The sequence below is a fragment of the Montipora foliosa genome, chromosome 2 (genome assembly GCF_036669935.1).
Source record: "Montipora foliosa isolate CH-2021 chromosome 2, ASM3666993v2, whole genome shotgun sequence".
In the NCBI taxonomy this organism is placed as follows: Eukaryota; Metazoa; Cnidaria; class Anthozoa; order Scleractinia; family Acroporidae; genus Montipora; species Montipora foliosa.
In genome coordinates, this window is record NC_090870.1 from 27,949,791 (window position 1) to 27,967,290 (window position 17,500).

General features: G+C 38.0%; 2 protein-coding genes across 5 annotated transcripts in view; both read left to right on the forward strand.

The window, feature by feature from the left end:
- Positions 1–11,894, forward strand: part of LOC137992790 (CREB-regulated transcription coactivator 1-like) — a 19,678-nt gene extending 7,784 nt beyond the window's left edge. For all 3 annotated transcript variants that reach the window (XM_068838308.1, XM_068838310.1, XM_068838309.1), the window contains 5 exons: positions 3,820–3,878; positions 5,899–5,930; positions 6,356–6,399; positions 7,711–8,637; positions 9,293–11,894. In XM_068838308.1, the coding sequence (XP_068694409.1) occupies positions 3,820–3,878; positions 5,899–5,930; positions 6,356–6,399; positions 7,711–8,637; positions 9,293–9,311 (1,081 nt within the window). In that variant the 3' untranslated portion in view covers positions 9,312–11,894. The remainder of the gene's footprint in view (positions 1–3,819; positions 3,879–5,898; positions 5,931–6,355; positions 6,400–7,710; positions 8,638–9,292) is intronic.
- Positions 11,895–17,102: 5,208 nt separating this feature from the next.
- Positions 17,103–17,500, forward strand: part of LOC137990641 (uncharacterized) — a 10,027-nt gene continuing 9,629 nt past the window's right edge. Inside the window, exon 1 of one of the 2 annotated variants that reach the window (XM_068835760.1) lies at positions 17,103–17,310. In XM_068835760.1, coding sequence (XP_068691861.1) covers positions 17,199–17,310 — 112 coding nt within the window. In that variant the 5' untranslated portion in view covers positions 17,103–17,198. The remainder of the gene's footprint in view (positions 17,311–17,500) is intronic. The other variant, XM_068835758.1, reaches the window with a different exon arrangement.

Here is a 17,500-nt window from a genome sequence, read left to right on the forward strand (position 1 = left end):
GATTTCACACAGCAATTCGGCGATTCTCTAGAATTTCACAGAGATCTGTTTACAAAGCCACTGCAGTAAAAAATTAAACATTACTCAATTGGCATGATTCTTTTTTTGGTTTCAAAAGTATTGTAATTATTTTGGTTCATTTTTCACTCTTGACAAGAACGTCGTTTTAATTTGCAAACGTTTGTAGCGGTCTGACTTTTATCAGGGCGGAATTCTGTGAATCCTGCAATTTGATTGGCTCTGGGAGCAGGTGGAATTTTTCTATCTTCCCCGTTAACCCAGGAAGAATCCTAGCCCTGGTTGCATGAGCTTGTGTAATGACCTTAAATTTTCATTTTTTGACACCAAATTGGTTTACAAGTGTTTCAAAACAGATTTATTATTAGACTTGAGGCATACTAAATAATAATAATAACTTTATTTCTATATATAGTGCTCTTATTCTATGTTCAAGGTGCTTTACAATCATGCATATAAACAACATTATTAATAAATATATGCAAATTTACAACCATATCTTATTATATTTACAATGATTTAAAAAAAGGAAAAATTAAAACTAAAGCAATAATTATATGCAAATCAATAGAAACAATGATCTGTTATTACTAAATTTAATAAACAAGTACATCTTAAGTTATCTTATTAAAACTCGAGATTACAATGATTAAAAAAGGAAAAATTAAAGTTAAAGCAATAATATACAAATCTATAGAAACAATGATCTGTTATTACTAAATTTAATTAGTAAACAAGTACGTCTTAAGTGATCTTTTAGAACTCGAAATGGTGTTAGACTTCCGAATTTCATCTAGGTATTAGGTTCTATTCTCTTGGTGCATGAACAGCAAATGCTCTGTCTCCATAGGTCTTGGTATACGATCTAGGTTGCATTAAAAGTTCATTACTAACAGACCTCATTGATCTAGTATGAGAACGATAATGTAGTTTCTGAGCTAAAAAGCTAGGCGATGTCCCATTCAGTGCTTTATACACTAAAAGCAGAATCTTGAAAATCATACGGTATTGAATTGGCAGCCAGTGAAGCTCGCACAAAACAGGTGTGATATGCTGAAACCTACTCATTTGCAACACAACTCTAGCCGCAGTGTTTTGTACATACTGCAATCTTTGTAACTGATATTTAGGCAGGCCATATAATAATGCATTACAATAATCTAGTTTCAATGTGACAAATGCGTGAACAACAACTGCTGCAGATTCTTTAGTGAGATACTTCCAAATTCTAGATAAGTTCCTGAGATGATAAAATGATGATCTACAGATGCTAGACACCTGTGCATGAAAAGATATGTGCTCATCAAAGATAACACCAAGACTCTTAGCCGACTGAGAGGCAGCCACGCTCTCATCACCAACACATAAGGACTGAAAGGATGGAGAGGGACCATATGTGATACTTTGAGTGGATGAGCATGACCTCCGTCTTGTCGTGGTTTAGTTTCAATTCATTAAGATCCATTCAACGACAAATAGCAGAAATGCAGTTCTCGACCCTCGATTTAGTAGCGTCCACATCCGCCGATTAGAATGCAAAATATAACTGAGTATGGTCGGTGTATAGATGATAATCCAAGCCATAAGATCTTATCACTTTTGCAAGTGGTGCGGTATATAGAAGGTAGAGTAAAGGTCCCAGAACTGAACCTTGGGGAACTCCCACGGGAAGATCTTGTACCATAGAATTCATCTCAAACAAACTGAGTTCTTTGAGAAAGATAAGAATTAAACCATCGTAGCACAGTTCCTCTGATGCCAAATGATTTCTGCATTCATGCCAGCAACAAGGTATGGTTAATGGTATCAAATGCCGCCGACAAATCCAATAAAACAAGGAAAACATTCTCGCGCTTGTCCAATGACAGCATAATGTCATTTGTTACGGTGAGAAGCGCAGTCTCGGTGCTGTGGAAAATCTTGTACACCGATTGAAGAGGCTCATGTAGATCATTATTTTTCGCCAAGGTAGTTATTCAATTGCACAAACACTGTTTTCTCTATCAATTGAGATAGGAACTTTAAATTTGACACAGGGCGAAAGTTACTAAACTGCTCAAAATCTGCATTTAATTTCTTAAGAAGAGGTAATAGCAGCGCAACCTTAAGTTCCTTGGGCCGCAATCCAGATGACAATGACAAATTAATCACCGTTCTGAATACAGGAACAAGACTAGAATAGCATTGCCGCATGATACTTACTGGAAGTGGATCCAGTGCGCATGCCTTAATAGTTGAACCTCTATTCAACCTTAAGACTACTAAGTGTCGGTCTGTATAGGAAAAAACTATAACCTTAAGACCCTAAGACCTTAATTAAGGCATGGAAATAGGATTCAAATAAAAATATTTCTCTTTGGAACGTTCAGTTTGTAAGTCGCTTACTGCATTCGCTATCAAGTGCGGTGCAAGTCAACAATGAAAAAACTGATTTCTGAGAGGAAGAGAGAGAGAGAGGAAGTAAAAAAAGTAATTTATCAGCTAAGTGTCGGTCTGTATAGCAAAAAACTGTGACCTCAGTCTTGAAAAAGCTGCCTCCTTGTTCTCCATTTAAAAAATAATCATCTCATCTGTGCTACAATCCTGGACAAAAGTGTTGGGAAGGTAGCGTCACTTTTGAGATAGCCCCCCCCCCCCCCTCCTTATCAATGTTGGATTTTGCACCAAACAAAATGGTGACTTTTCTTCCAACATTGAATATGGGGGAGGGGGGCCTCAAGAGCATGCTCTTTCCCAAATAATTTAACCAATAGTTAGGTGTGAATTAGGTGTGAAGTGAAGTGATGCACGCAACCTTCCCAACAACTTTTGACCAGGATTGTAGCTATGGGCTTAGCTGATACAGGTGCATTTTGCATGGTCTCAAATGGACTGTGATAAGCTGTGGACTTGCAGTACTTTGTAGAGATAACTGGCACAACTGTAGGTGGCAGTTGTACCACAGGCACCCCAATCTCAGTATGAGGGAACATGAGGATTTGTATGGGAAGACAAGACCTGAGACCTGACAAGATAATTTTATGAAAAAATTCTCAATGAGAAAGCCTAACCTTAGCTTATTGCCATTGTGGGTCACTTCCTTCCTGTGTGTTTTTTTTTGTCAGATTTGGTGTGAATTAAGCCATTATCGTTTCATTGGTTGTCAACAGTTATAGTAAAATACTAAGTTTCCACTTGGTTACCAAGTCAAAAGACTCGCAGGGGTACTAGACCGCAATTTGCCATCCACACTTTCGGGGTCTCCTTAGATCAAATTGTCCCAAGTGGTCCTCATGTTTACAAAATTTGACAACTCAGAGAAACTCTCCCGGGAAAATTTTCTCTGTTGTGGTATAATAACTGGAATCTCTGGAAGGATTTCCCCTAACTTCAGTATCTTGTCAGGTCTCAGGTCTCAGGTCTTGTCTTCCCATACAAATCCTTATATTCTCTTATACTGAGCTTGGGGTGCTTGTGGTTGAACCAGTTGCTATGAGGAACAAAAGAAACTTATCAGCAGCTTCCTAGCTCAGTTGGTTAGAGTATTGTACTGGCATCGCGAAGTCACAAGTTCAAACCCCGTTGAAGTCCTGAATTTTTGAGGCTTCTCTAGGCAATTGCTAAAATTGCGTTCATGACTGCAAGGATCATATTATTGCCACTATCTTTATTGTCATAAAATGTAGAACACAGACTTTAGAGATCTGGGAATGAGGGTCTGCATTAATTGAACTGGACATTACTTCTCTTGGATTGTTAAGTAATACTGATCCATTGCAGAATCAAAGTGACTTACAGATTTTGTTTACTTTTTGATGACAGAATTGCATCAGACTCTGCGCTTCATGATAGTGTTATGCGGGCAGAGGTGAAGCCAAAAGGTGAGGATTGTTATTTTCCAGCAGAGCTAGAGCAGCATTCCAGATAAGCTATGGGGTTTAATAAGAGGAATAAATATGAGCCTGGGGTAGACCAACACTCAAATTGGCTTAAACTGCCAGAGTATAATAGACCCTCTAACTATATCCAAGAACAGAATATCTTTATTTATGTGAAAAGAAACTATTTTGAGCCTCCTTAAGTCACAAGTTCACAAAATATGAGCCTGGAGTAAAGAAACTGCTGAAAATGGTGGAATGCTGTCATGCATGTAACATCACAACTAAATTATGTTACAACTTTTATCTTCAGATTGAAAGAAATTTCATGACAAAAAGCAAATCTCTTTCTTCATTTCCTTTATTTTAGCAAAAGTGGTAACTGGTAACCCTTTTATTTCATAATGGTGAAGGTGAAAACAAGTTGCAGATTTCTGGTTATTTTAGTCACAAAAATTGTACTGGTCGCAATTTCAAGCCCTGCACTTTAACAGTTTGTGTTGGTAGTCACCAGTTGCTTGCTTGCACTTACATGGTGTGCTGAAAATTCTCATTTTCAAATTCAATATGGCAGACAACATAAGATGTTCAATTTATAGACCTATTTCCTGTCATCATAGTGAGATTTGCCTTTAAACACAGCCTCAAACAGGACATTTCTTTACCTCTTATAAGTCAGAAATCTTTTACCTGCTTTGAGAGAAATGGCCAATGTTGCAAAGGTAGTCTAAGAATTATGTTACGTAAGTCTCTTTGTCATATCTTCAAGTGTGACTATTAAAATAAGTCAACCAAACCTTGCCAGCCATTGCCTGCATATACATGCACAACTCAGATCCTGGGGACAATACCAGTGGCTGTGTGGATGTTATCGTAATCCATTACTTGTAGGTTTTACCTGGGTTTTGTCCTGTCTATGTGTCAGTGTCATGCTTAAAGATCTATTACAATTTTTCATGTTGGGGTGGTAGAAATTCGGTCAAGTTAAATTAACTAAATCTAGACAAAACAAACAGCCTTGACTCTGGTCATACAGTTAGTTGAACTTGGGATGCTTTTCAGGATCAATACAAAGAACTTTTTTTAGATTTGGATTGTGACTACAGGTTGTTCAACTTATGATTTGCCTCTTATCATGAAGAAAATAAAAAATATATGAGTACTGTGCAATAGTAAGTTGACAGTCTCTACTCAGTCCTCATGAGAATTGAGTTGACGATCAAAACTCGCTTCATTCAAGCTTAACTCGATTCTCATTACTCCCCAAAATCACCAAAGTGGAACAGTGTCCGTTATTCATACCTGATCCAAGTTTTGAGAAAGTGGTTCACTCCTTGATTAAACAATAGGAACTGTTTGAGTCCTGTTTCAAAACATGACTGCCTCAGAAAAGTGGGCCGTTCGACTGATTTATGAAGGGACTGCTTGCAGTCTATGCCATTTGCGAGTAAGAACATCTGTTGTTAGATTGAGTACCATCTATGTGAGTCACTCCTTAGAGGGGAAGAGGCAAAGGGGACATAATTTTTGAGTGGAAGTACAAAACTGTAGATGTTGTCAACCGTTTCTCCCATAAGCTTGGTTTTCCCATCGACCAGTATAGTTGTCTGGAATTACACCTGTAGAGTAAAATCTGCATGTCACTCTTACAAGAGAATGGGTGGAATTATCTGGGAACTCACTAAGGACATCTTGCTTGCATCACAATGCCATTGCCATGCCAATGTTTCCCATGAAGCAGTTGTGTCTCGCTTTTTCAGCCACGTTGAGATACATTTAAGTCAAATGTGTTTCGTACATCAGGTTATGATATTTTTTGTTATCATTATTACCATTAATTTATATTGCTTCTGATTTTAATAATATTACATAAGTTTTTAAGCAGTTTGCCTTTGAAACTTGGCAAGCAGCATTATCAAAGCATGGATTTTGCAGTTTTTCTAAAACTGTTTAGCATCACTGTTTATCTTGCCCATTGGATGAGATTAACATATCAATAATTGATATTATTCCTCTTTTTCAGAAAAAATATTTCCATCTAATGAAATGAGAAAGGTGAGGCAGAGTAGGCTATTAGTGCTTGAAACAAAAACACAAAAAGAGTTGACTCCTGTTTGTAAATGCTTGAATGAGCAGGCCTTGTAGACTGCCATTTAACAAAACGTAATTTTTGGGGGTGAAATAAATTTTTGCAATAGCAGGGGTGAACCTCTAACTTTTGTGAATGGTCCATTGTAACTCCAATTTTTTTTTTCAAAAATGCCAGATCTCACTTTACAGCTTAACAATTTTGTTATCCTTGTTTCTGGTTTTTGCATTTATGTGAAACCCTGTAAATCCTGTAATGAATAATATATAAATGTATGAATTGAGAAGAGTTTTAAAAGTAAATTGGATGCAATAATCACAATTTTTAAAATTGATTCTTATTCAAGCTTATGCTCTTTCTTAAGAAAATCTCTCTCATTTACATGTACCAGGCTCGCAGCCCATCAAGGCCAAAGTCGTGTGAAGTCCCTGGAATGTAAGATTGTCGCATTTGTGTTTTTTCATTTCTTTCCTTCCATGGGGATGATCTCCCTAACTTTGTTTTATTGTTCATTCCACTGTTCAAATAAATTGTGAAGTTGATATATCCTAAAATGAAACAAAATATTCCACATCAAAATATATTTAATGTATTAAGTGAAACTTCACAAAGGCTCCTTTGACCAAGAAATCTCTTTTAAAGGAGGGGCATTGCCAAAAAACGGGTAGATAAGCCAGATATTTTTACTATAAAAATAATTTTGTCCAAAATTCAGGGTATTTCTTACCACATTTACTCGTGTATAAGTCAAGATTGTGTACCATTTCCCATGCCTAAAAAGTGATTTTTCTTCATTTCTGGCTAAAGAGCTGAAATTCAGATTGATGGAATACATGTACATTGTAATAAATTAATGTTTCTAAAAGTCAATGTCATATTTGTAAGAGTTCTTTTCAGTTGCAGTGGACAAAAAGAAACTAGATGAATTTTGTGACACAAGTATTTCAGTTTACTTGAGGAAGTTTTTTTGTTTTTATTTGAGCCATGTTGAAAATGAAATCTTCCTATTTGAAATAATATTAACCTAGTGGACAAAAAGAACACCAAAGTGTTTCGAAATGTGGCTCGATACATGTAAATAACCCTCCAACTTGAGAAAAGTTTTACCATGTTACAAAGCTACTGAGATGGTGAAACAAACATCAGGGCACTCGAAGGCCTGCTCGCAGGCGGTAGATGTTGTCGCCAGAAATGGGTATCGTACACCTTATTGGAAGTGCATGGAATAGATGTGGGCGAGATAACGAAACGACTGTGAGGGGAGGGAGGAGAGGGTGACAAAAACTGCCTTCCGAAAACCAGCCTTTTCTTGGTAGCTGGCCACCTTTTGTTGAGCTTTGGGTTACAAGTCATGCTACAATAATCCAAAACAAAAGGCATCATCTTGAGGCTCTGAGGAATAAACTCGTACAAATCCTTATACATGTATTTATTCCCCAGAGCCTTGAGATGATGTCTTTTGTTTTAGACTGAATTTTAATGGATCGAAAGTGGTACATTAACCAATAAAGTAAAAGACTGTAATAAAGCTGTCAATCACTTAAGTATGCAGTGTCTACTTAAAGAACTCTGAGAAAATATGAAGAGGTGTGGAATAACCCCTTACCTTCTTAAATGGCCACTGAATTATTTTACTGGTCACTGGGGAACCCTTTAGGGGCAAGTAGTTAAAATAGTGTGAAATCTGTAAGTCCTCTATGATTTATTACTGAGAAAGGTACCGTTAACAAATATTCTTGTTTTTAGGATGTACCCATCACCAGAGCAAATGACACCTACAGGTCCTAGCTTACAGATTGGCGCTGCCAATACTGGTGGCTCACTTCCTGACCTGACAAACCTGCACATCCCGTCTCCTCTCCCAACGCCCATCGACCCAGAAGAACAAGTGAATCAAGCATTGTCACCAACGCAGCCTTTTACAATGTCTCAAAGACAGAACCCTGTGGCTAGACGACATCACAGCAGTCAACAGCAATTCAGAAAATCCCCATATATGCCAGTAATGGATGCAAATCTCTCTCCTCTTGAAGACAGATTACAACAGTTCCAGCTGTATCCACAAGGGAATATTGGAAATAATGATTACAGTTCGCATGGTAATGCACCAATAACCACCAGTGCTTCACCAACATTATCTCCAACTTCTTCGGCGCCCATAACTCCTCTCTTTGGCAACATTCCAAATAGTCCAGTTTCTGTGCTTAATGCTGACTTCTATTTTAAACAACATCAACTGCAACAGCCATCACAGCAGCCAACTACCTTACAACAATCATTACAACAACAACTCGAACAAATTTCAATGCATCGACCAATGTCAAATTCATCTATGCAACTTCCCTTCCAAAGTTTGCTGTCACAAACACCGACAAGCATCCCACAAGGCATGCCCAGCTTAGCACATTTTTATGGTGGCACTTCACGGGTTCCTGATTTAATTGTGACTGAAATTGATGATGAGAGTCAAAAACCAGACTTTGCTAAAGATATAAGTACAGCCATGGCTCATATTGGTGGAGATGACCCAGAAGGGATATACTCAAATGAGGATCCTTTTCAAAAGGTTGTTCTTGATCCATTAGATGTGGAAGGCTTTCAAATGCTGTCTGGTCAAGAGCCTGAGCTCACAGATGCTGCCACTGAGGATCAATTCCGTTTGGATAGACTTGGGTAAGAACAACTTAGGTCTGGCCCTTTTGCAGTGTGTTCATTCGGCATTGAGGATTGCTAAATTTTTTTCTTAGTGGCTATTGTAGTTTCAACAGAGCTTTGTTCTCTCAAGTGATTCTCCTGTTACTTTATACTATCCTTCTGCTTGTTCAGCTTTTAATGAAAATTATACAGGTCATCTGTCCACAGGAAGACAGTGACAGTGCTGACCTAAATATTAAGTTACAAAATGCTGACTTTACGAACTCAGGTCCAGGCTAAAAGCAAGTTTAATTTTTTTTCCCTTATGCTTTTCACTCCCTCATTAATTGAACTGGAAAAATGCACACCATGTGATAACTTACAGTACAATCTGAGAAAATGAACTTAAGAGATATAGGGCCTGGTAATATCATGAAGATGCTAAGTAAGTGCATTGGGAGGTCAGACAAATATAGGGTCAAATAGATTACATTACAAGGAGAATTGTGTCTTGGCTTTTATATTCCATTGTCTCTCGTGTACACTTTGCAAAACAGTGGTTTGTCACCTGGTGGAAATAGGCCACTCGTGGTCGTTAAATGCACTGAAGTCTCTTGGCATATTGTGTTGGGAAGCCCTTTGGTTATTTTCATTTAATTGTATCTCCCTTTTTGTTTGTTTTTTTACTTTGCAGAACTGCAAGATTACATTAAATGTTTCAAGTAATTACCCCTAGTCAAAGAGAGCGGCCATTATGTGTATATCCTTTACAAACTGCTGAAGAGTACTTCAAGTGAATACATTTACCTTCATATGTAAAGTTGCTGTACAAATGCAATAATTGCCAAGACTTGTTTTTATCCTGTGGGTAACTTATTTTTGAATGCATATTTAGTAATTAATTAATTGCAATGATATAATTGTAAATTAGGTTTTAGTATTTTACTAAGGGTTACAAGTAAGAAGTGGAGACTGTTCTTTGAAACACACAACCCTTTTTATCCATAAAAGAAATATTGTTGTTATTATGTCATGTACTTGTACCATATAGTGTTGCTTTCTCTGTGTTGTAAATGACAGCAGATTTGTTTTGTAATAATGAATATAGCTTGTGTAGAGAGCATTTATGTACCAGCTCCAAAGTGACTTTTTTCTGCATTCTGGCCATATGAAAGTTGGGACCCAACTTTTGCATGTCCATGTTGCTGAAAAGATCACCTCACAGCTCTTTGCTGGTACAGGGATGCTTGCTAGGCAGGCCAAATAATAAGCAATTTTCAGTTTGTCTTTGTGTAACTACACGTACAGTAACTTCGACACGTGTTAGCATGTCCTCTTAAAGTATGACCAGGATTGCAAGCTCTTCCATTTTGATAAGCATCTATTTGTAATATATCCGTGTGTAGTTTCTTTCGTTGGCATACCTTCATTGGCAACATGGCCAAATTTTTTTTGCACTAAGGTAATATCTTTTCTCCTGGATAAGTACAATATTTCCCTGCATTTTGGCCATAACATGTTTGTAAGGGGAAACTTAAAAATTTAATAGCCTTGCACCAGCATTTTAGTGTGCACAGCTGTTGTCAAAAGGGGCCCAAATGGGCTCATTAATTGTGTCAGTGTCTTCCCACACAATTAAGAATACAGATCCCCATTTATCATCATTTAAACATGGTAGACGAATGTGCAAAGTTCCATTGGAAATCTGTGGTATACCTTCTATTTGTAGGAAATTAATTACAATGTCAACTTACACCGTATACTTATTAAAAGTAATAGGATTCCAGTAAGAGGGAATGAACTGTTGACTTAAAAGTAAACTAGAGTGTAGAGTCAGTGATACAGTTCATTACATTTATATTAATAATCAAGTCATATCAAGTTTAGGAGAATAGGCAGGATACTCTTTCTGATATTTATCAAAGTAAGTGTGATCTCATCTGGTGTAATCCTGGTCATCCAAATTTTTATTGCTGATGTACAGACATGCAAAGAAGACTTTCTCTGTGTATAGATACTACGTAAGGAAACTATAATGTGTTGAGGTAACAAGGGTGATGATGGTTTCGTACTTTGAATGATCCATTTATTTAAAGGTTGTGTCTTAAGTGGAACCCCAGCAAATGTAAAAGTAGAATATTTTACACATCACAGATATTAGTACATCTATTCCAGTGATTTGACAAACAAGAAGCCTCACCGTTTATGTAATGGGTGACTTCAGTTGTAGATCACAAAATGTTTGCTATTTTTCGTTAAGGTTGACCACTAAGTTTTCTCTGTCTTAGATTAATTGAATTGATCACCTGACATGTGCTGATTGAGGGCACTTTCGATATATTAAAATTCAGCTTTAGAGGACAAAGACAAAGAAAAGTGGATGATATGCTAATATCTTTCACATTCATTGCAACTTGTTTCTATTTTTTTTTTTATCCTCAATACCTCACTATCAAGCTGAATATTGATATTTCGAAAATGGCAGGAAGTCGACGATATGGCGGCCATTTTGAATCATATTGTTTCAGTAGCTGTTATGGGGTGCGCAGCGAGCAAATGCATATTAATTTGCCCCCGGAGCATCCCATAGTATCTTTTCAAACAAAATAGATCAAAATGGCTGCCAAATCGTCAAAGTATTGAAAAGTAAAGTGGATCTGCTGTAAATCCTCCTTTTTTTCCTTTTTGTTTTTCTTTTTCTGCTGTTTACTCAGACCGTACACCAAAAAAATCGAACTTGATTAGCTCAAGATTCAATTGAGCAGGCTTGAAGCAGAAGAAAATTTAGTGGAAAACTGCAAAAAACTAAAAAATCTCAAATTGGCTTTTCGACTGCTCCGTGGATATTTGAGTGGGGTTGTACCTTACAAAAGAGACTTCGTGATTGGCTGTGACGAAAAGAAGTACGACAGTCCCAGCCAATCAAAGATAGTGTTTTAATAAATGTATGAACCTACTCGGGTGGAAATTGATGTCTTAAAATTTACATTACATCAAATCTCTAGAAGCTTAGGAAAGAAATCTGTATACAAAACACTCGTTTTGTTGTTTTATGCCAACCACTTGGACAAGTTAGCCCTTCGTTTGGACAACCGATGAGACTCTGTGACAAAGACAGTAATAATTTATTGCGACATTTTACAAAATCAGAGTCACCTGATCACAAGACTAAAATGGAAGCACGTCGTTTCGCCCGCAGCGATAACATATTCACCGAAATCCAGTTCGCCCGATACGCAGTATTGTAACAGAACTAAGTGCTAACAAAAATTAAAGTTTATCTCTGTACAGATAAATTGTGTTCCATAAAGTCATCTTATGGAATAGTCCGGACGAATGGACTTCCATTTCGGGCGAAGCGACCGATATCGTAATCTATTTAACGTCAATGAAAACGAAATAATTAATGTCAGATTTCGCTTGTCCATAGCGGTCGTCTAGATAACTAAGACCAAATGTTTCGACCCCACATGTACAGGCTAACTCATTCTCGAAACTGTTGTTACGGTAGTAATATAGTATCAACCGGCTTTGAATATACGGTTATAATTCTTTTATGACACTGACAGTTGGAAAGGAATTCTGGGAAATGAATATTTTTGTATTTGCTCACCTGTCATATCCACGAGACCACCCATTCGCCGTTAGACAAAATTTTTAAACACAAGCTAATTTATTTTTCATAAGACCGGGCTATAAACGTGTAATAACACTCGCTAACAAATAGGCCACTTGCACTAAGAGGTCATGTGACATCGTTTTTATGAAAATGAAAGTTACATGATTTTGCCTTCGAAACACTATTAGTGGGTCATCTCTTAAACAAAATAATAGTGATTTGGTTTTTCAAACTCGCACCATTTGCTTAAAATGAGAAAGTCCGTAACTGGTCACGTGACCAAAACTTGATTTTTTAAAATTATGAATTACCGCTTTCTGACACAAATTTTGCACTTGAACTTCAAGGAAATTGTTGAATAGATGATGTGGTAACGTTTATGACACATCTGAACTCAACTATCAAACATTTAACAAGATATAAGCAAAAAGTACTTTTGGCCGCCATGTTGGAGGGCAAGAGTATGCCCTCCAACATGGCGGCCAAGACAAATCATGCTACTTTGTTGAAAAATCAAAGTACCATAAAATATCTCCCTTAAATGCGTTTCCTCTCAAATTTCGCGTGTAAGACAATTTTTATGTGTTCTGTCAATTTTTGGCAACAGCAAGATTACAACTCACTGTTTAAGGGAAGCATTGGTCACGTGACCTCTTAGTGCAAGTGGCCTATTAGACCAGTGTATGTCATGTAATGAGAATCATGTATTCAACGCTGGGTGATATTATATGATTATTTCATTGACATGTATTGGGTCGGTAAGAACCGTTCGGTTATCACACCAACCATTATCATAATTCCACTCTCGAGAATATATGCATAGGTTGGGGTACTGTTGTAGTTGAAGATATACCAAGAGAATTCTGTCCACATGATGTCGCTATCGTTTTATGAGTGTATTTGGCGCAATTTCCAGCTTGCAGAGAGCTTGCTAGTAAAAAGTCAACTGGAAGTTGGAAATTAAAATGAGATGTAATTAAAAAATGATTGTCAGACGCACTTTCGATTCTACAAGGCGTAATGTCGTGCAGGAGAAATAAATTTCCCGTAGAATGGAGCTGGAGGTCTCGAGCACACTCCTTTGATGACTCTAATGCTCTCAAATAACACTCCAAAACGAACTGTGCTGTGGGATACTTGAAAATAAGGAATAGGGACTTTGCAGGGCCATTGAAACCGAAGAGAACAACAACTTTTAAGAATCTCAACTGGCCGGAGACAACCCCGTCGCTGAGGAAAGAGACCCTGGTTGCGGCTGGTCATGTGGCTCCCAATATCTGGGAGCTTTGTGTGTTGGGGGAGGGGTGGCAGTGTGGGCCTTGTCATGATTCGGCACGCGTTTGATTTTTGTGGCCAGCTGACGACCATCGGAACGTTTCACGGAAAGGTTCGAACAAGGTGTTTCATGTACAACACATGGAATTTGACATGAAAATCTGACGGAACAGAAAATAAACTGGCGTCGTTCGTTGTGCTTGAAGAGCGTTGCCCGTGTGAATGTCCGAATTCAAACTTACTTGAAAAAGCTCAAGTAAGCAGTCGAATAACGAAGAATGCTTAATAGTTTTCGGAGAAAAGAGATTTTGTCGAGCAAGAAAACAAGTGAAGCGTTGATCCATGGGAAACTTGTTCGTCCATCGATCAGTCAGGTGTCGTGTTTATGTCACGTATACGTACCGCGTACACGGACCTTCATGTATATTTGCTATTCATACGGGAGTCTTCTAAGAATGATTATGAACGACATAGCCACGCAGTTATTGAAAGCTAACCATTTTAAAATCAGCGCTATTTGAAATGGGTGCTTTTAGACTTACCAACCTCGTTCCCAGGGTCCTTTCTCTACTTCGAGCTCGAAGTAGAGAAAGGACCCTGGGAACGAGGTTGTTAGACGGCACATTCTCGTCACCAGAGCCTCGGATCGAAGAGAAGAGCTCTGGGGTCGAGATTGGACAGTGTCCCTTCAAATGCGAGAAACACAACTGAGGCCGGGTCAGATAGCCGGTGACATCGAACGAAGGAGGTATTTCATGAAATTAAAAGGGTATCAACGCCGTTGTTTGATAGCTGCAATGTATATAAAAGAATTAAAGACGAAGCAAGACTTTGCGACTGTTACTGAACTTGTGATAATCACGGTGTACGGGTCCCGTACGAATAGCCACTGTGTATATTCTTACTGCTAGTTAGTGTTTACAACACGAATCAGGAAGTATATTTTTAACGCCAGTAAAATAAAAGAGGCATTTTATCAAGCAATCGTAGTGTGCGGTGTCTTGTTTTATGATAGTGTATTTTCTGTAGAAGCAACTTGAGCTACTAACGGAAGCTTTTTTTTGTGACCGTGGATCTCGACATAGAAGGTCTTATCGGTCACAAAAGCTCTTGTTTTTTGATTGACCGCTTTTCTGGGAGTCTGCTGTGGGAATATAACATTTACCTTAAATTGCATTTATTTAAAAAATTCCTTGTCAAACGATTACGAGTTGCAGGATCAAAATATAACGAACTGTTATGGGAAATAAACTCTCGCAACGCTCCTTCAACGTTGATATTGGCAGAACAGCTTTTTAATGTCAGTGTCACTTGACTCTGCAAAACGAGTTTTTTTCTTCCATTTGAAGTATTAAAGATGAAAAGTTGAAATTCTCGTGCTGACTCAGTGTTTCTTTTCGACTGAAATAATCGGAGACAGAAGTCGACGCAGACCAGGGGTCATTGAGTGAATTTACACCACTTAATCAGTTCGCGCAAATATAGGTTCTTCTTTTTGAAACGGGGCATACCTTAGCTTGTTTATTCGTGGAAATAAACGATGGGTTAACTTGTTGTGTTGTTGATGCAACTGATAGAAATCAGGAGCTTCGGAAATAAACCTTTATTTTCTCGGAAAGCAGTGGGATAAAACAACCCTCCATCACTGAGATGCAAACGTGTCAAAGGTGAGAACTTTTCAGTCAACTGATATGTATCTTGTGCAAAGTCAGCAAAGTGAAGATATCGCGCGGCACTGCGACAATTCCAGGAGTAATTATTGATGTACAAATCAATGATGTGAAGTTGAAGGTCTGAAAACCCCGATGGTACAATGGGAGCATTAATGATCTCAGTTACAGCATTCGATTTACAAAAAGCAGAAAGTACCCACATTACTTTCCTCATGCATTTGTTCTTTTGAGTGGTTACGAACAGAATACGTTCAGGAAATCCACGCCTGTAACTATGGCGCTTTAATGGGTTCAAAATTCAACCTTGCGAATTTGCCAAAACGTCTATACACCAAAGGTTTGAATTCATCCAATACTCATTTTGCTGAATTTAAGGTTTCGATGAATTCAACAGTTTGGTGAATTTAGCGTTTAGATGAATTTAACAGTTTCGATAAATTCAATCGAGTATTAGATGAATTTAACAGTTTCGATGAAGTTAGCATTTTGATGAATTACAGGTTTCGATTAATTCAATCGAGTATTGGATGAATTCAAACCTTTGGTGTATAGAAGTTTTGGTAAATTCGCAAGGTTGAATTTTGAACCCATTAAAGCGCCATAGTAACATGTTTTTTAATCGGCTCTCGTAATGTCCGTACTTCCGTAGAACCAAGTCTACGTTCCCTTTGGTATACCTTTGATATATTTCAAGCTAACGCGCAATTGAGAAAATTTCGGCCTGCAGACTAACCGGGCTGCTGGCTCTACGGACCGCCTCGCTTTATTCGGCCGGCTCATTGATAGATTCTGCAGTTCCCTTCATGCAATTTTTTACTTGTCGGTTTAAAATTAACGGTTTCAATGATAACCGCACTGTGTAAATCCCAGCAAAGCATAATGGGCTCGTATTTGCATACTGTCAACTTTTGACAGACGGAAGGCAGGTGTACCATTAAAAAATGTAGGCATCCATTTTTGTCTTACTCCGTTTGTGGATTTTTAATAGAGCGACTGATTGAGGCAGTGATCTTACCATCTTTGTCCTAAGTTAGATCATCACATCATTAAAAATAATGCCTTTAATTGACTGTCGTTTCCAATGGGATTTGAGTCTGTTATAGTCTCTTGGAATCACTAAATTCAACAAGTTTAACTTGACACCAGGGTTGAAGCAGATCTTAAACTGTAGGATGGCATTTTATAGTTCAGAACAATCTTACCGGGACGCATCTAACAAAGAGAAACACCCTTTTGATTGTTCTAGCATTTCAAACAAAGTTGAGTGGAAAATGATGTTGTGTATTAAAAATGATTGAAAGATGAAAGAATTTTATTTTATTTTTTTGGAGAAATTGCCTTTGGGTTAACTTAATAACCGAAAAAAATTGTATTATATGATGACTGTGATGTGGAGAGGATACTGAAGATTCAAAATTGGAAAAACTAAATTGGAAAAACTGCTAGATTTGCATTTGTCAAAGCTGGTGTCGAGCTGCTAACTGCAAGGGGCATTCACATACGCAAAGGGGTGGGGGGGGGGGGGGGTGGGGCACTCCTACTCAATTTGGTGGAATGTGCTTGGTCTCTGGGATCCTTAACCTATGCTACCAAAGATCATCCAGGTGCTTTACATTGCAACGTTATTCTAGACAAAAGGTGAAAGTGATAAGCTTACCTTCGCGATCCGGGATTTATTTCAGACTTGGTACCAGATTTTCCAAAGAGTCACCCACGTCGTATTGCTTTTTCGATTGCACTGGTCGCCAAAATTTAACTCAATTGAACAATCTGATCTCTATCGTCAAAAACGATGACCTTATGTTTTGACCACTGCATTTCTAAAGTGCGTAACAAACATCCCTTTTACCGAGTCACACACCGATATAATTCATATACGGGACTATCCCCCCCCCTTTCCTCCCGGCAGACGCAATTAAGACTGTCCGATGTTTACTCACACGTCTCTAACCTACCCCCTTCGTGTAAGACTTGTGACACATGATCAAATTTCAAAGTGTCACTGGGGCTTTGTTTCTGTCGTAGCTTTAACGATGAAGCGAAATTTATGTTTTGCTATCATAGCGTTGTTGATCATTGCTTCTCTGTGCACACTGTTAAGGAATAATAAGGAACTGCCTTCCTTACTCAGCAACAGCATAAAAGGTAGGATGTAATTTGATTCATTGTGTCTTGAAGAGGCTCTCAATACATTGCGTCTGATGTAAACTTTAACTCTTTCATTGTTGAGTGTCTTTGTCGTTTATGATACTGCAAGGCCAAAAGATCGAAGATGCCTTAATCACCAAAAGCGCACTAATAATCTAAAGCATTCTCCTTGCTCTAAGCGAGAAAG